The following is a 20,535-nucleotide window of genomic DNA, read 5'->3' on the forward strand; positions in this document are numbered from 1 at the left end:
CTGGTAAAACACATTATATTTACATATACACATTGTCAACATAGTCGCATTCATTTGCATAATTATATATTAATAACAGAAAAACTTCACTTCTGCAAAGTACAGTACATCCTTCTTGAAAATAGGGTAAGGAGGGGTTAAAACAATCTCATGTTTAACAAGGGCACTCAACCCACTTTTTGTGGATTGGCAGCCCGAACTCCTTGCTCATATGTGATCCGTTGTGTAATTAAATACTGTGCGGCCTGGGTTGCAGCTGGTGTTCCAGTAATGGTTACCTTGCGATTTCTTGTGCCAGGAACGAATTCTCCTTTTTTGGAGATCTGTATCCTTGCACCAGTCAACTCCTGGTATTCAACTAATGTTTTCCCTCCTTTTCCAAGAATTGCACCAACTAAGTTTTCTGGCACTGCTATTTCAACTACATCCTTTGATCCATCTGTGGATTTTTCTGTCCCTAGGATGGCACTGGCAGCTAGGGGAGAAGCAGCTCCAAAATATCCATTGGTTGCAGCAGTAGCAGCAGCCAGGCTACCTAATGCAAATGTCCCCGCCGTACCACCAGCTGTGCTGCCACTGGCTGAGGCTTCACTCGCATAGGTGGCCAATAAATTGGCTGCTGCTGCTGCTGGGTTGGCACTGGCAGCTGCTGCAGCCAAAGCCCCTGTAGCTGCTGCCTGACTTAGGCCTAAACCTAATGTATTGAGATTATATCCATAGCTGGCTAATGTATTAAGTGCAGAGGTGATGGCCACCAGGTCATTCCCTGTAAAGCCAGATAAAACTGCTGGAAAGGCTGCCACTCCAGCAAGGTTAGCATGTCCTAATAGCCCTGCAGCAGCTGCAGCTGTTGGTAACACTTCAGCAGTGTTTGCATAAGGAGATCCGGTTGGATTGGAATTGGCCACTGGACCTGTGACATTGGCATAACTGATATTGAGACAGCTGCCACTCTGTGGATCCTCTTGTATCTTCTGGATGATAAGTTCAACAGCTTTTCGGTTTTGTTCAGGTTCTCCACTCACAGTGACAACCCTCTCTTGCAAGTTGATCCCATCAGGTTTCTGAGAAAGCTGCACCCAAGCCCCTGACTGCTCCATTATAGCCTTCACTGTAGCACCTCCCTTCCCTATTATCAGACCTGCTGTGCTGTTGGGAACTATAATCTTTACCTGTAATTAAAAAAAATATATATAAATAATACTTCTGCTTTGTGCATAAATACGATCATAATTCGCTACCCTATAACAGGCAGGAAAAATGAAGCAAATTTGTTAACACTTTTTTTTTTTTTAAGAAAGATAAAAGTTCATGAGTACAAAAAAAAGTGTAGCTCACCACATTTTGTAATGCTTTATGTCAGTTACAAATGTACAACAGAAGGGATAGCGAGGGGAATAATAAAAAATCGTATTTATAATTCTTCCACAGAATGTTTTACCTTTAGCTTAGCACAGTTCAGGCCAAAAGAGTTAAACAGATGCTATGCTAGTGGCGAAAGAATGTTTAATATTGTATCAAACTGAACATATTCATCCTGTATCTTTCCCTTCCAGATTAAAGTAGAAGATTAACTTCCTTCATACAACTGGTCTAAAATCACCTTTTGCCTTATAACTTATAAAATAATAATAAAAAAATAAAAGCACTTGGCAAAAACAAATATAGCAAGGAATGGTTGGATGATGTGCTTAGCTCCAAATGTGACATGAAATTAATAGCTCAAACTTTCACTCTCGCCAGTATATAGAAATATATTATGATAAAGATAAAATGTTATTCATCTTATGCAAATGTAGCACCATCAGAGAAGGGAGCACTCTAAAGGTAAAATTTGTTTAATTAATAGGATGTGTCATTTTTACATGTTTTATTACCTCTGCTGAAATGTTTTCAGTGAGGAGCATTTCCCTAAAAGGACAGATTTTTCCTCTCATTTAAACAAGTTTTACACTGGTATAATGTTATTAACTGCAGTAGACTAACTTCCAATTCACATTTTGTGAGTAGAGAATCAGGCCCAAAGAATTAAATATTCAACATAGCGTACAGGTGATTTTTCTCACATTTGTTTGCAATATACATTTCTTTAAAAATATTTTTGATCTTTTAGTATACCATATGTCTTATAATACTCTGTTAACACAACTTCTCTGCACAAACCTCCATATACACTGGCATACTGATATCCACTCATTCATACATGAAAGTTATGTGTAGTAGAAAGTTGCGGATAATAGTTTTCGGTTTTGAAATTATTTTTACCAAAAACTGTCATTTCAATATCAGCAACAATAAAAACATGTAAATATAAAAAAAATTAAAATGATTTTCATTGTTTTGACATTACCATCTTATTATTCTAATTTCAAGAGGCTAACTTGCAGATAAAATGTCTTCCCTAGAAAATAAGCTTGTTCTAGTTTACCCATCCATTTGTTTTAGGTTTTAATAAAATACTAGTCACCTCAGTTCTGTATGCTGAGCGTGTCAGCCAAATCTTTAAAAGTATGATACATTTAAAAAATGGAGAATGATTAATATTTTCCATTTAATAAAATATGCAAATTCAAAACAGCAATCTAAAATAAAAGATTTTAATGTTTGAATTGTTTTGCATCTAATTTGAAGTTTTTAATCTCTGACATTTCAGTTACATTTCATCATTACCAAAAGACGTTATATAAAATTAAAGAAATAAAAGCATAAGGTTCTTATTTATTAATAATGAGCTAAGTGCAGTTCTGTGCTCCAAGACCTAAATATCAAGGAGTCCATGGCACACGATCAGGAGACCTTGGTTATATTCCAAATTGTCACTGACATACAGTGTGAACTTGGTCAAACCACTTAACATCTCTATTGATCAGTTTCTCCATCTATAAAATGTGGATAAAAATACTCACATACAAGTTATCTGAGATCTAGAGATAAAAATACTAAATAATTGCTAAGTATTTTAGCTGAAACCTTCCTATCTGTTTTTGTTTACATCTTTGGAAATGCAAAGTTATCAGCTCTTCAGGGAACATGGAATCAGCCAAGACGACTCAATAATGTGGCATTTATTTTAGTATATATTTTGAAGGTCTATGGTTTTGTGCCACATACTGAAAAAAACCTTACCTGACCCCAATGGTATATGCAACGCTAAGCTCCTTTGGGGGTTTGCGGGACCTGTGACTTGTCAGCCTTAGGCACATTGTGCCATTATAGCCAAGCAGGCAAGTCAGTGAGATACCATGGTGATGGGTGCAGTATAAAAGCCTAGTTGGAAGACCGAAAGACATACTGATTTAGCTGATTTAAAAAAAGAACAAACCCCATCATACTAAAGCTCATTTTGAACCTTTTTGGGCTGGTACTTATCAGAAATTCCACTAGAATCAGTGGGTGTCTCACTTAAATACAGAAGTCAGACTCAGATCCTACCTATGCACTTTTGAAGGTTAGATTCTTACGGTCAATTCTAACCAGTTAATTTTGACTGGGTACATTTTATTATCATGATTCAATTGTGAGTGTTTTACCATTTGCACACACAACATCTAAGTAAAGTCACATGGTTTAGTAAAGTCCTTTTTTACATTTTTCATAAGCAAGGCACATGAACTCTCACAAGATAACCTTTCCCCCCCCCATATATGTCTATTTAATCCAATGACATTTTTAGTTAATTAAAAATCATTCAATATGAGTTTAATTTAAAAAATTTGAGTTTCAGTCCATCTACAGGCATCCTCCGAAGTACTTTTTTCACTGCTACTCTAAAAGATGACTTGGCAGGTAGGATCTACCTTAAAACTGCATTGTGGGGCTTCATATCTATTGTGTCTCACTGATTTCATATAAAAATTTCAGTTTACACATTTTTTTAAATAAATGCCAGCCCTGCAAACTCAGCATGGAATCTGAAAGCCAAAATGAGTTCATTTTGGAGAGTGCCTCATCACCAACATTAAAGGCTCTGGAGGCAGAATTTTGCCCCCAGTTACAAATGTGCAACCTATTGGCCTTAAGTGGAGTTGCACAGATGAAACACAGCACATAATTTGAAGTCAGTGGGGTTGCATAAGTATTCTGTATTAGGTATTTAATTGAACTATTCTTGTCACATGCAAAATCCAGTTCACTCTCCCATTGTTATGTTTGATCTGCAGGACTGTCAGTAGTAAAAAAACAATAATAATGTAATCATGTAAGTAATTAGATATGACTCTAAATACACAAAGAGAGCAGATCTGCTGAGTAAAAAGGTGTCAACTTTATAGTCACTTTTTAGTGCAAAACCACAACTTCAGTTCTCCAATAAAAGCACCATAGTCATTGACAATAAGAAACATCACCATAAGTATTTTTAAATGTTGAAGATAAATAGTCAACAATTCTTAAAAATACAAACTTAATACACAAATTATTACCATTTATTTTTGGAGAAGAAATGTGGTCACTATTGGATTCTATACATTATTATACATTTTCTACCTACTGAAATAGAAAACACGTTCTATTAAGTATCACATTCTTTTAGAAATAGTGAATTACATGTTCTCATTATTAACTCTTCTTTAAATGATGATCCCTTCAAAAATTGGATTTACTATTATAATCCCAATGAGGAATAAATTTTGTTTGGATGTATAAACACATTTAAAAACACATCTAATATTGTCTAAAGGCTATTCTAAATGAAAGTTTTAAAGAAAACTCCAAATTATGCCAAAATTCAGTTTTAATATAACAAAATAACTTTTCATCTCCCTGCTGACATGGGATTCTTTTCTTCAGTTTTGTCCTCTCAAGTTATAAAAGTCCCAAGTAATGGGATTTCTTTATGGAAATTATTTAATAACCTAATACATCTAATTGTCAAGATGTTTTTTCCGGCTATTCAATATAGTTTTTTGTCTTAGTTTCATCCCATTACTTTAGTTATAACCCACACCCTGAATCTCTCCTAATAATTCCTCTCCTTCTTTCAGAGTAGCAGCCGTGTTAGTCTATATCCGCAAAAAGAAAAGAAGTACTTGTGGCACCTTAGAGATTAACAAATTTATTTGAGCATAAGCTTTCCGATGAAGTGAGCTGTAGCTCACGAAAGCTTATGCTTAAATAAATTTGTTAGTCTCTAAGGTGCCACAAGTACTCCTTTTCTCCTTCTTTGACGTTTATACACTTCAGGTAATTGCAATCTGTTATTCTCTCATTTTACCTCTCTCCTCCCACCCTGAAACAATTCCACCTCTTTCCTCCCCAAAATAAATGCATATTTCTTCCCTTAAAAAAAAACTATTTCACACTGATCTATTTGCATTTTGATCTCCAAATTCTACCTCTATCTAATTTCTCTGTCTGCCACGCTCACCAGTTCTATTTTAACCACTCAGAACTCCATCTTGACTCTGCCCCATTTACCCCACCACAATTCCACATTGTCTTCATTTTAACTAACTTACTTTACCTGGGACTACTAGACACCCTGGCAGGGCTCACTCACTCTAGCTACTCTGATTGCACGTTGAATGCACTGCTATCATGGATCTACGAGATTTCTCCCAGGGTGGAAAGGGGCTGCATGCTACCTACTCTGGGATGCCATAACTACATCAATCAGGGGTTTGGATTTTTCACACCCCTGACTGATGAAGGACACCAATTCAGTAAAAATGGTACACAGCATATAAAAATGTCTTTCCTGTGTTACAATCATCTTAGATTACTATAACATAATAAAGGAATTTTATAGATCTATTTCACTTTTTCTCATTATGCTCCATATTTACTATTAGTACTTAAGTCAGCTTGACAATGAAACTAGACTAGTCTTTTTGTACTAAATATAACTTTGTTCCCATGCACCAGTACAGTGTTGCAGATACAGCAGGGCAATATTTACATCTACAAATGTCCCAAGCTGTTCCAACCAGCCTAAGCTGGCTCCTCCCCCACCCATGATCTTCAGGGCCCAGTCAGTCCCAGGTGCTAATCCTCCATTCAGCTGAACCTATACTTCTCAAGGCAGGTCTTTCATTTTAGCACCAAAGTTACCAATTTTCCACAAAAGTTGGTGTCTACTTTTATTGTTGAAAATTTATTTGCATCAGAAATGAAGACTCAGAACTGAGGTTAGGGGAAGAGTTATTTATACTAAAGGAAAGAATCCTTAGTGTTTTAAGTTTCCTGCATGAATAATTGTTTTGTTGTCCCTCATTTTGGGTCTTTGTCACCCACCGTGTCCCACATTTGGGCCTTGACCATTTGAGAGGTCTGGCTCATTGCACTTCTGACACTTCTCCCCATTTTCAGCACCTGAACACTGACTTTTCTTTCACAGGAGAATAATAGGAATTCTGTCTCTGCTCAATTATACATATGGTCACACTCTTCTTGGAAGTATTTAGCCATTGACAAATCTATCTTTCCAAGGTATAATGAAAAATAGCACAAAAATTCTATGTACAGGAACTCCTTACTTAACGTTGTAATTATGTTCCTGAAAAATGCGACTTTAAGTGAAACTACGTTAAGTGAATCCGATTTCCCCATAAGACTTAATGTAAATGAGGGGGTTAGGTTCCAGGGAAATTTTTTTCACCAGACAAAAATATATCCACACACACACACAGTATAAGTTTTAAACAAACAATTTAATGCAGGTACACAGCAATGATGATTGTGAAGCTTGGTTGAGGTGGAGGAGTCAGAGGGTCAGATATCTCCCAGGGAATGCCTTACTGCTAAATGACGAACTCAAGGGTTAACTCTCACACTCTACAAGGCAACAGGAAAGGAGGGAGGGCAGACAGAGACAGAGACACACACCCTGTGGGTGTTTGAGAGATAGAGATGTGCGTTTCCCCTTTAAGTATGCAGAGTGGGGTCAGAAGTATTCTGCCTTGTTAATTAGATCAGCAAGCTGAGACCAGAATGCAGCTGCAGCCTAAGGCAGCAGCTCCCTCTGTCCATGTGTCCCCCCTGCTCTATGGAAGATGGGGTAAGCGGGGTGCAGGAGCATGGGGGAGGAGGACACCCTGACATTAGCCTCCCCCCCCGCCACGCACAGCAAGCAGGGGTCTCAGCGAGCAGCTCCAAGGCAGAGGGCAGGAACAACACATGGCAGTGGGGGGAGGGATAGCTAAACTGCCGGCAAGTGATAGCCCGCTGAGCAGCTGATGCACAGGGAACTTAGGGGAGTGGGAAGCTGATAGGGGGGCTGCCAGTCCACCCTGGTTCCAAGCCCCCACCAGCTAGCTGCAACAGGCTGCTCTTCCTGCAAGCAGTGGACAAAGCAGGCGGCTTCCAAACGACATCAGAAGGAAGCATTGCACAACTTTAAACTAGCATGTTCCCTAATTGATCAGCAACGAAACAATGTTAACCGGGATGACTTTAAGTGAGGAGTTCCTGTTTAGGTCCTTCTTCCTTGTATTAACATAAATCAAAAGTTTCTGAGTGGAAGAGAGGAAGAAACTGAATTCTCCACGATACATCGTTTTAATAACATACAAGGAAATGTCACATCTCTTCCTTTTTCTTTTTTCTGTGAAACATAAAAACAACATTACCTACTTCATGTATTAATGTTTCATGAGTTTCAAATTACACTTGTAGAGGAGTGTTAATGTATTTTGAGTAGCTTCCTTTACACGTCTCACTTTTTTATAATTAAAAAAGAAAAAATGTGCTGGTTACTTACTGAATTATACAAGAGCACATAAACATGGATTTTCACATTGTTTCAGAACCTATAGTGTGTGTAGTGAATTAATCATTCACACATACTAAGCTGTCATTCAGATGAAACATCTTTCAGAAGAAATGTAAAACTGAAATCCTAACTGCTGTGGTCAGTAAAGATCTTATGGCACTTTTAGTAAGAGCTGTGGTGTTAGTCTCAGTCATCTGGCTGAATTCAAAATAATTTCATGCTGCCTTTCTAAAATCACCATACAGTTTCAGTTCTTTATTTCTTGCTCTATTTTGTTGTATAGTGGGGCACAAACTGTTGCCACCAATGTGCTCAGATATGGCTGTATTTCACAAATGACTGAATGTTTACTGTTTATAAAGTCCAGTAATTTGAGATGCTTTGGTTGAAGGACATGATGTAAATATAAGATAATATTATTACTGGAATTGCTTAAAAAAAAAGAAACCATGCAATGATCTGGCAATGAAATAAAATAAAATAAAATCTTTAAAGGCCAAATCCAAGTCCTATCTAATTCATTAGCAAAACTCCTACTGACTTTGATGGGATCCGTATTTGACCTTAACTCTGAGCCCCAATTCCTAGCACCAGGTCTAATTAGATATCTTAGTAATTGAATGATACTCAGAGGAGTGGGGAAGGAATCATCATCCCCAAGCGCAGCAGACCTATTCCATGGAAGCTACTATTGCCTACATCAGGTAATTAAATTTGTCCCCCACACAGGAGATGGAGAGGAAGATCTGTGCAGTAGCAGATCCCTTGTACCGCCACCTGTTGCCCTCCTTTTACTGTTTGGGGCTCGCTGCCAATCATAGAGTGCACACCTACTGTGTGTCTCCCCATGTCCTATTCAAATCCCTTGTGCTGTGGAACCTCAGTGAGCATGCAAGAGGGGGACTGGGTATGTCCCTGAATAGATAAACTATTTTAGCAGCTCTCCTACATATGAACAAAATATGTTACCCTGTTTGTACTTTATATTTACCTATAAATATTAATTTAAAGTGTAATTCATTTAATTCAGTATTACAAAATACAAATATTGTTAGCAAACTTTGGGAACTGTTTTACATTTGTAGTAGCAAAATAAATGTGAGATTTCATTTTCAAAAAGATTATTTATACTTTTTAAAGAAATACTGTGATTCAGATTCTTTGGTCTGGCTGAGCTGTACTGGGAGCTAATGGAAGGTAGGATAAAGATGGATTTCAAACAGCTTGATGATTTCCCAGCATTTTCAAGGCCTTTGGGTGCTGGTTTGGTCCCAGAATTATGCCCAGCTGCCCCTGGTTCAAAGCAATGCCACAGCCTTGCTCCCTTTTCCTGAAACAAGTTCAGTTGCAAAGAATTTGGTTTAGAGCTATTGCGCTAATTCTGCACTGCCCAAAAGAATCCTTAAAGAGCTGGATCCATTAGCTTTATGGCTGCTTTGTGGCACCAGAGCGACACAAAGTCTTTCTAAATGATATGCTCTAGTTCAACCAGAAGTTATTGGGCTTGATGCAGGCATCACTGGGTGAAATTCTATGGCCTATGTTATGCAGGATATCAGACTAGATGATCTTAATGGTCCCTGCCTACCTTAAAGTCTATGAGTAAGAATTAAAGCAGTCATAGCAGTGCTGAAAATGTAGGCCTTCAAGTACAATAGGAATTTTCAAGTTAAGTACAAAACGCATATTAAAAAACGGCATGTTAAAAAACAGAACAGAACATAAAAGATGGTCTATTTATCACCATTAACTCTAGTAAACAGATGGCTAAATATATGTTTATATGCTTTTAAAACCCCTGAATGTTTAAAATTATAAGAAGAAATTATTACATTTAAATTTCATTGAGATGAAAAACCTGCAGTTGGTTAAGGAGCACGTGACTCTTACTGAAGCTGACTAGAAATTGGGTGTGTAGAAGACCTGCAAGTAGGGTGACTAGATCACAAGAATAAAATATTGGGACACATGCTGCGGGAGGGGTAGCCACAGGGTCACATCCCCCACTGGAACTATAGGGGAGGGAGGTGCACAGCCCTAGGAAGCTGCAAGGGGGTGCACACAGCCCGGCTCCAGTCTCCGGGTCCAGCTCCCCCTGCAAGCTGCGAGGCCCGACTCCTGCCGCGGGTTGAGGGCACGTGGCCCCGGCTCCAGCCTCAGCCCCATGCCATGGGTCAGGGGGCGCAGGGTCCCAGCTTACTGCCAGCCGCATGCTGTGGGTCGGAGGGCGCAGGGTCCCGGCTCCAGCCCCCGCCACATGCTGCAGGGCTCTGGCTCCAGCTTCCATTGCATGCCGCGGGTCGGGGTCGCACAACCCTGGCTCCAGCCCCAGCTGCAACTCAGGGGCGCACGGCCCTGACTCTCAGTGCATGCCGTGGGGTCACACAGCCCCAGCTGTGGCCCCCACTGCAAGCTGCGTGTGGGGTCACACGGACCCGGCTCCAGCCCTGGCTGCAAGGGAGGGTCTCATGGCTGGGGCAGTAAGTTGGGGCACGGGAGGAGGGGTTCAGGGTGCTGACTCCGGGAGGGAGTTTGGGTGCAGGAGGGGGCTCAGGGCTGGGGTTTGGGGTGCGCTTACCTCAGGCAGTTCCCCAGAAGTGGCAACATTTCCCTCTGGGTCCTAGGCGGAGGTGTGGCTAGGTGGCTCTGTGTGCTGCCTTGCCGGCAGGCGCCACCATCACAGCTCCCATTGGCCGCAGTTCCTGGCCAATGGGAGCTGCGGAGCCAATGCTCATGGAGGGGGCAGCACGCAGAGTCCCCCTCACTGTCCCTGCGCCTAGGACCCAGAGGGCGATGTGCACTTCTGGGGAGCTGTGCGGAGCCAGGTAGGTAGGGAGCTTGCCAGCCCCACACCAATCAGAGGCTTGGCAACCCTACAATACTGGGACAAATGGCATCCCGATCGTAAATAGTTCGGGACGTGGGACAGAGTTCAATATCTGGACAGTCCCGATTTTATTGGGATGTCTGGTCACCCGACCTGCAAGACATCCTAAAAATGCATTACAAATTTCCTCCTTCAGTACTGTTGGCTAAACAATAGCATTTTTGAATGACACTCCAAACTACATCTTATTTTTATTGTCAAAATATTTTAAAAATTATCCTATTAAATCCTACTAAAATGAACATTGCTTTCAGCGAGAGCTTTTTGTTAGCTTCCATAGAGTAAAAGCTTGTCAGTATTGAAAGCTAACTTTTAAAAAGGATTTAAACATATTTTTCTTTACAGACACCAGGATATTACTCATGGTGACATAACCATTCTGTTAAAAAATATTATATAAAAAATCTTATTAAAACAGCACTAAGAATTCATTTATTGCTCTTTATCAGTCAGGTAATGAAAGCTTGTGTTGTTAAACCTGTAATAATAAAGTCTCCTGGGTTAATGTGTATCTCATGACAAATCATTTATTAACAACATCATTAGGGACAGGAAAAAATGAACAAGCGATTTGTTTTTAATATTTAAAAATGACCCATAGAAGATAAATAAATACCTTTAGGAAATATGATATGAAGTTAATACATAAAATGAAGACACAAAAATAAGGCTTAAGTTCATATTCAATAGCTCCACCCTGCTCTGTGGACACTGATCAATATCTCAAGTACAAACAGCTCTAGTACAGTGCGTAGAAGTCTCCTTGCTACAGCTAATCTTACAAGATATTTTTCATCATATCCATAATGTACAGTACATAGCAGAATCAAAACATACAATTCATATAATAAAGCCTACACAACCTGGGGCAAATCCGGTGCTATGTCCCCCAAGGCTGTGAAGGTCCCCAGATGGAACAGAATCATTTAAATTCACTCTAAAGTGTGGAGGAGGAGGAGGAGTTGGGGAGAACATGGAGGGGGTTGGCTTCATTGTGCTGTGGAGCACAGCTCACTGAGAGCTTCTTGTGGCTAGGCAGATTGTAGAAAAAAGTGGCTCTTTCCCATACACAGACTAACCAGCCTATAGTTCCCCAAAAGTGCACAGGAAATGTAAGAGCGATTGCAAACAAAATATTCTTATGGAATTCCATAGGACACAGCCCAGCTGATCAGGTTGCTTATTGATTTCCATCTCCTGAAAAATAGTAACATTAATAGTTCTATACCTGCAAATTTCCATGGGTTTTCACTGGCATTGCTATCTATATTTTTATAATGTTTCTTATCATGCCTGAGGCTTATATTAGAAAACTATGGCAAACAATTGAAAAAGCATCATGGGATAACAAACTTGAATAGACCATAAGAAAATGTAGTTAATGTGAAGTTATAAATAGCTCATACATTTTCTCAGATAACCTGAACTCAGGAGCAATATCGACTTCAGGAATGGAGAAGACTGCATTGATTCTTCAAGATCAAGTCCAGTGACTTTCATAAAACTAGCAGAATAAAATGTCATTCCCATCTTGAGAAAATTTCAGTATTTGCCATTTAAAAGTCAACATTTACTAACAGTTATACAGAAGTATTTGCGTTTTTTAGTTATTTTCTATGCTAATTATTTTGGAATGCACTCTTTCATCAACTGTCTCTCTAGTAACAATCAAGGGAGACTTCCTATACTCTCATTATTTATTGTCCTAGCAGAGAAGACAAATTTTTCTGCCAAGTGTTGCCACACAGATTATCTAATACTACCTCACTTGAAATACTTGACCTCAGGAGCAGAAGAGCTTCTGTAGAGAACTACATTGAGTTAAAGCTCCCTTGGACTCCTTGAAGTGTTTGATCAATTCATCATTCAACTGTTCTTCCCAGTTATTTCTTTGAGGCAGAGGACATTGGTGAGAGTCTCCTAGTGAGCTCAACCTGAAACTAACATTTTCAAAGCAGTGAAATTTCAACCCTGAAATGCTAGGAAGACAATCTCTTTGTCTTTTTGATGTACATTTAGGTTTTGCTATGGTCTCCCCTTGGGACATGGTAATCTGAGGGACATATTTTTCTCTAAGAAGGGCAAGATTAAAAAAAGAAAAAGGCAACACTATGCTGATGGAGAAAAGAAAAAGATTCTGAAAACAAAAATATTATTTTAGTATTTATTCACACTGATCCACTATTTCTCTAGACTGATTTTATCTGAGTATATACAAATCTTTAATATATGCAATACAGCCTCAATGTAATTTAAATATTTAACTATACTGGGCATATCTGTTATCTACTATATACTTTCTTTTACTGTAGTGTAGTTGCTAGGCTAGTTTTTCTTTCCCATAATAAGATTGCAACTTTGGGGCCATTACTATAAAATGGGGGGTTAGAACAGTCTCCCTGGAGTGACAAAAGTAGTATGGAGCTAGTGCAACTTCTCAGCTCCGCTGTGGTTTGGATGAAAGAGAATCAGCCTTTTCATCTGGTGCTGATGTGGTTCATGTAAGGACTCAGTCTCTCTCTGTACAAGATTTAATTACATCCCTGGGATAGTGATCAGCATCTGGGTGTTAGGTCATGGTAGGATCTGACGTTTACAGTTGGATTCTCAATTAGGAAGGTAGATGATGATCTTATTGAAACTGGGCTCTTTTTTTCCAGGATTCCCTACCATCTTTAGCCAGTATCCTTGTCTATTTTTAAATAGTCATGAGCTGTGATTTTCAAAAATGGGGCCTAAAGTTAGACTTCTAGGTACATATTTAGAACTCTAAATACAAGTAGCCTGCTGAATGTTCAGCACTTTTGAAAACCAGACCATGTACTCAGTCCATTAAAAATGCACTCACCAGTCTAACTTTTGGCACCTTTTTTTGAAACTCCTGGCCATGACCTTTTCTGCCAGTTTAGAACTGAAGCCGCGTTCCCTTGTTCTCAACAAATGTGTAACATCAACAGTCAACCTGTGAACCATTGACCAGAGAAGCGACTCGTCTGTGCATGGGCAAAAGCTTATTTCCTCCTCATATAAGTGCACTGAAACCAACACAGTTCATGTGAGAATGAAGGATACTGTCACAGGTAGGCACCACATTCTGAAAAAGGGTTTACAAAGAGTAAAATGAATAGAAACACTTTCATGAATTCTTAATTTCTTTAAGTAAGCTCCCATCTTTCTTCAGAAGTAACACTAATATGATTGTAGTTGAACAATTTAAAAGAGGCACTAAGATCTAACTCTCTCAGAAGAGATACTAACTCCCTCCCAGTAGGTATGCAATACCAGAAAAATTAAACTCCTAATTACTGCTCTCTCACAGAAGATAGCTCTAATAGACAAGCTTGGAGGAAAGGGAAGAACTACCACCATAACACAACACATGACTATCACTTGCTTATTTGTGTGGGAAAATAGGTATGGCATATTCACATCCAAGGAACAACTCAAGAACAAAATAATAAAAGGACATCATCATCCCACAACTTATATGATTCTAAAAGGTGCATGAAAAAAATAAAGTAAACAAAACAAAAACAGCAAAAATGTTTCCCTACACAGGACAAGTATATTGTCCTACTCTATTTGCACTAAACTAAAGCCAAGTATTAGAAAGTCACAGCCAAAACAACCTAATGGATAAGTATGTTCATGAAATAAAACAAATGAAAAGCTTCCGAAGAAGAGTTCTATGGAACAAGAGTGTCTCTCTGTTATAGAGTTACGTTGATTCAGTGTTAGAGTTACTCCATCTCTGCCTCTGAAAATTACTCTTGCAGCACATATGTAGTAAACAGAACAGTCCCCACCCCCCTCAATCTAAGTGATACTTGTAATGAAGGGAAGGAATTTTGTTAAATATGACTTATTTGACAGAGTGCTTGTTTACACACACACACACACAGAGTAAATGATGGTGAAAGACAAATTCATTATTGCATTATATTCATATGAGCATTGTGAAAAATATGACAAGTCTGGAGGGTAGGAAGTTAAACTGCTGTATCTAGATGAACAATTATGGTTTTGTATTAGGTCGATAAGGTTGTCTAATAATATATACAATACTCAACATACAGAATTTCTGATTGTATTCTCTGTTCTGCCAAGCTCCACTAAGTATAAGAATGACGAAGTGACGGGATGCGAATCTGACTGTAAGCTACCTTTGTGCATAAGTTAGAGCAGCCTGGTTTCTGTTCTGAACTACATCTGGCTCTCCCCATCTCCCTAGGGTTATTCACACAGCTCAGAATAGCTGCAGTGCAGCAGAAATTTGGCCACAGTCCCCATACAGCACCTATGTCACTGGCTGTGACGAAGGCTGTGTAGAGCAACTGTTGGTTCTACAGCATGTGGGGACTTCCCCTATCTTGAGGATCTTTTCCAATGGCTGCCTCTGCTAGCTTTAAGATCCCTTACATCATTTTGGCAGTGCAAAGGGGCAGTAACAGAACAGACAATTGTCTTATCGTCTGCTTAACTGTTAGAATGGGAAGTTTATCTAGTAGGAACTACACAATGTGTCAACAAAGACCTATCTCAAAGATGTCATTAATGAAAGAGGAATGGGACAGTTAAAGAAACAATAGCTCAATATCCATACCTCTTAAGGTTAAAAAAAAGTTAACTGGCAGAATCTATATTAGAAAAGGAATGCAGTTTCACTAATGAATGCATGTCTCCCAAGTATAATAACCACCTTTGATTGGACTAGAGGACTACATAAACCCATAATGGTAACAGAGACTTTTGACATGTTGATGTGATGAGGGTCTCCTCTCAGAGACACTCTGTGAATATTTTCTCTCAGAGGCTGTCATGGTGCTCTCTGACAAGGGTCAGAGAGCAAAACAAGCTAATAATACCAGAATGTTGGTCTAGGAAAATATTTCAGTACTTTGTAACTAAGTTACAGGACAACCTAGTACTTACCATTGTATTTGTTTAAGCGCAATTGTATTTGCAGTCACCTTTAATTTTATTACTTTTGTTCACTTTATTTTTGTAAACTGGCAATGAAATGTTCATTGAATCAACACAACCTGAACTGGGTTATGGAACTGTGGTGATAACTGAAAGGCTTCTAAGAGAGAAAAACAGAACTCCTGACATTGGCGGAGGTAGTGCCAGAAATTAGTAACTATTTGCTTATAAGATCAAAGGCATGAAAGAGGTTGTGATATCCCTTCCCCAAAAATGCAACAGAAGAGTTGGTGAGTGTTAGGTGGGCCAGTGGTAAAAGCCAACCTCCCTGATAGGTAAAAAGCGCAGTTACAAGTAGGCTGGAATGAGAGTAGATGACTGCATTCTCCTCAGGAGCCTCACGAAACGGAAATGTGTATCCCATTAAAGCTAGCCCAGTGAGGAAAATTACAAATACATACCACTGAACAAAAATTCTCCAAATATATAGTCTCCACAGATCCACACTTTTGGGGCTATGTTCCTCCAAAAATGGGGATCTATGTAGCCATATTTCAGGAAAGGGAAACTGAGTAAAAATAAAACATAAAAACAAAGAAATGGTGAGGATTTTTGAATTGTGGGCAAGAACGATGAAAGCCAGGTGTGCACAGTTATTGAAGTGTTGCTATTATATGCATGTAAATACCTGTGGTTAGCTGCTCAGCTAGTGTATATGGGCACATGGTAAAACGGCGATTTGCACCAACTGTTCATATACACATACATTTGCACACATGCAACAGGCATTTATACACCTAAGACAGATGTGTAATTATTTATGTGCATCTAACTTTAAAAATATAACTCCAAAAGAGTAAAGGCAGAGTCATCAGATTCATTTTCGGAATTCACGGCTTCTATAGGTTTCCTTTCCTTTTTCCTTTTAAAGACATGTATTTACCTTCATCTGTTGCCTTGACCTCTATTCCTACTACCCCACCACTATTTTTTCTGCTGTAATGGATTTCAATTTTCTTGTATTCTGATGCAGATGTTCTTGTTAGCGCTTAGTCCTTTAGGAACCATAGCTCTGATAACGTCATTTTGAAAACAATCATTTTAAAACACAAAATGAAAAACATCTGTCTCCAAGCACTGATAAAAAGTGAGGAAACCGGCAGCTCTAAATTATGCTTTTAAAATATTTTTCTCTTTACAAATGCTTGTTGACTGCAGATTTCAATACTGTTCATAATATTTTTTTCTTTTTAATTGAAAAAAAAATAATTAGAAGTAATAAAGACTAATTGTATCTAAGAGCAGGTGGCGGTTCCATTTTAAAGAAGGGCTTAATTTCGCCAATTAAAGACTAATTTATGAGTATGATGTCACATCCATGAAGCATCAGGTTCACAGGGTGGAGGTTAACTCTGAATTGTAAATTTTTATAGTAAAACACTGCTTGTTTGCAAGACAGAGCTCAATCTGTGTATTATAAATTATTTATAATTTATGAAAATTCTCAAACCTGCACACAATATAAAGTCATTAGTATTGGTGCCACTTCGTTCAGCCATATTAACATTGGCATGAGATATTGACAGCAATGGGTATTTTTTTCATGGCTTACACAGCAAACCAGATCATATTTTAAATAAAAGTAATCTAATATTATAAAAATGACAAAACATTCCAGAAGAAAATTACATATTCAGAAACTGGTAGTAAACTACTCATACTTTATTGATATGGTTTATCACCACCAAGGACTCAGACACATTTATTTCTTATATTTCATTACTACTCCTTTACTTTTCTTACTTCTAAAAAGTCAGAGTGGCCAAAAGGAAAGCCTGTGTGAATGTTTTGGAAGTAGAGCAAGAATATTTTATTTAATAATTGACACATTTTAACTGACATATGATACACATTGTACTATACTTACACTACTACACTGGCGTTTGAATGACAAGTGTTGAATGGTATAAACCATGGATTACAGATATAGCTACAGTATTAACAACATTTGTAATCTGAGACTAAAACATATCTAATATAGAGAACGTATTAAACTAATGCATCAAGGCATCACATATGTATGTATTATACAGTAGAACCTCTGATTTACGAACACCTTGGGAATGGAGGTTGTTCGTAACGCTGAACAAACTATTATGGTTGTTCTTTCAAAAGTTTACAACTGAACACTGACTTAATACACCTTTAAAACTTTACAGTGCAGAAGAAAAATGCTGCTTTCCTTTTATTTGTTTAGTAGTTTATGTTTAACACAATACGGTACTGTATTTGCTTCCGCCTCCCCCTCTAAGGTGTGTGGTGAATTAGTCAGTTCATAACGCTGGTGTTCATAACTCTGAGGTTCTACTGTATACTGAATTATCTTCAAATCGTTCATGGTTTCTTACAAATTTAAATTCAGAATTCTAAATCTTACATAGATTTGCCATCTGAGTTGTAATTTGTATGTCACTCATACTTTCCCATATCAGTGTTAGAAAAATAGGAATAGGTTATTTTATCACCAAAAACTAAAACAAAATATTTATTTAGACTTGTATGTAATAAAGACAGCTATTAATGTCATATACAGAAATATGTGTTGTGCAGCAATTCAAAGTCTAACATTATTTGTTAAATTGCTATTGAGAATATATTTGAAATGTCTGGCATGAATTCTCTGATTACTGTGAAATAATAAAAGTAGGGATTCATTTAAAGCCAAATGACACTAAGCAGTTCAAACACAAATGAAAGATAATCATATATAAACTGAGAAACTTCTTTAATCAAAAACTAATTATCAACTATTTCTTTCTATTCCCATCATAAGGAGCTGTAACTTTGCTTCTGGAGCAGATATATGCATTTTTTGTGAAGCTCATTCAACTAGATATTCTTGCACATAACATGATCAATAATTCCTCAATGACCTGCTTATCTTCCGACATGGTTTCTTCTTCTGCATCATTTAATTGCAAATAAGCACTGGTCTGTAGAAGATCTGTAAGGAATTCTGTTCTGCTTCACTAGAATCTTTCCCACGACATTAATCACAGTTTAATTTCATCATTAATCTACTCCACAAAGCAATAACACTTTAAAAGGACCTTAAATGGGAGACTGCATTTCAGCATCTCACTGGTAGAGGGCATATGTTAATTTAATATCCCAAATTATTACAATTACAATTAAGAAAATAAAATGGTTTGAATTACTCTTATTACATTTATGCACTCGGTAAGTGAACAATAAATAACTATAAGTAAAGCTGTACGAGCATGAAAATAGAACAACATATTACAGGGGTGGCCAAACTTACTGACCCTCCAAGCTGCATACAATAATCTTCAGAAGGTCAAGAGCCAAGGCGCACCTGCTGGGGCTCAGGGCTTCAGCCCCGTGGGAGGCACCTGCCGGGGCTTGGGGCTTCGGCCCCACTCCTATGGAGACTCCCCCCACCCCCGCTGGGCAGAAGTCCCTACACCACCGTGCTGCAAAGCGGAGATCCCCAGCTCCCTGCCATCTGGTAGGTGGAGCTTGGGGGTACGTGGGGGGCTCCGTGAGCCACACTTCAATAGTTAAAGAGCCTGTGGCTCACGAGCCACAGTTTGGCCACCTGTGACATATTGCATTAGAAATGTGAACTAAGCTCTTACAATGCAATGGAAATTGCTAAAGTGGAAATTTTCAGAATTTTTGAGAAATTATAAATTTAAAATATACTTTTCCCCTACAGCCCCCATCCCAATAATATATTCCAGTTTGGAATAAGTGCATAATTTGGCATTCAGCATTTTTATTACTGATGAAGATGTGTGAAAAAGAGTGAGACCAACGTGATTCTCACAGCTCAGGTTCAGTTTAGAGGTTGCCACTTAGAAAATGAACCAATACCTTTTTAATCGTAAATTGAGCAAATTCAACATGGAATCAGTGAGAAACATGAAACCTCATCATACCATTTTGAGTGTCACTTTTCTGAGAAGAATCACACTTGAATACAACTGATGGTACCAACATGCTCCGCTTCAGGTCTACAGTAGGCAATTAGAGGAAGATGACCTTCCAAGGTAAGTTGATTATTTTTACATACATAACTTGCCGAATATTTACAGGACATAGCCCTACAATGTGTGTTCTACAGTGCAGAAACACTACAAGCTGCACTATCCTACTATCCAAACCTCTGTAGTACCCTGTCATCTGCTGCTGATGTATGGAATTTCCTGAAGAGTGGGTGAGGACTTCTAGTCTTTGAAAAAAATGAATTAATGGAAGAGACCAATAAAACCCCTAAGCAACAAGTTTGGCCATTTATTTACCTTGGCCATTATTTTTTTAAAAAGTGATATAAGTGAATATGACTATAACTTACAGAGTAAAGTTCATAAACAAATATTGCTATTCAACTGCATTTACTTCTCTTTATATTTTTGCACAAGGCAAGTTTGCTTTCCATTGCCCTACATTCCTAAAGTTAATCAAATGTCATTTACACCACAATAAAATTACCTGTAGTTCTAAAACAATGACAGTTTATGGAGAGAGCAATAACAAAATGATCCACAAAGGAAATGTAACAAACTTAGTACCAGACGTCAATAGCATACAATATTATGGAGGTACTGATTGTGACTTCATAGTGAAGGAAATGTTCTTAAAAGGGGGTATAAATTACTATTTTAAGAACTGTTCTAAAAATGGTGAAGACATTATTCTTATTCTTTACTTGTAGGTGGCCTTTCAGTGTGAAATTTCAGTGTTTATTTGTATGTCTTTTGAATTATGTAGTTTTTGTTTGTTTTTCTATAACAGCTTTTAATAGTAAGTGATGTCTGGAATTCAACAACTTAAAATTCATTCCTCTACTAATTTTTGCGTAGATATATAATTTCTAAAAATATATATGCAAATTGTCAAAAAGTGGTGAGTCTGCCACAGATGAATTTCAGAGACTACTTCCTATTGAAAATTATTGTATGAAACCAAACAAAAAAAGACATAAAAATTCAAA

General features: G+C 38.1%; 1 protein-coding gene across 7 annotated transcripts in view; it reads right to left on the bottom strand.

Annotated features, from left to right (window-relative positions):
* NOVA1 (NOVA alternative splicing regulator 1) overlaps positions 1–20,535 on the bottom strand; it is a 229,776-nt gene that overhangs the window by 2,600 nt on the left and 206,641 nt on the right. For all 7 annotated transcript variants that reach the window (XM_037900525.2, XM_037900527.2, XM_037900528.2 and 4 more), the window contains one exon: positions 1–1,172. This exon is cut by the window's left edge and continues 2,600 nt beyond it. In XM_037900525.2, the coding sequence (XP_037756453.1) occupies positions 168–1,172 (1,005 nt within the window). In that variant the 3' untranslated portion in view covers positions 1–167. The remainder of the gene's footprint in view (positions 1,173–20,535) is intronic.

The sequence above is a fragment of the Chelonia mydas genome, chromosome 6, assembly GCF_015237465.2.
Source record: "Chelonia mydas isolate rCheMyd1 chromosome 6, rCheMyd1.pri.v2, whole genome shotgun sequence".
In the NCBI taxonomy this organism is placed as follows: domain Eukaryota; kingdom Metazoa; phylum Chordata; order Testudines; family Cheloniidae; genus Chelonia; species Chelonia mydas.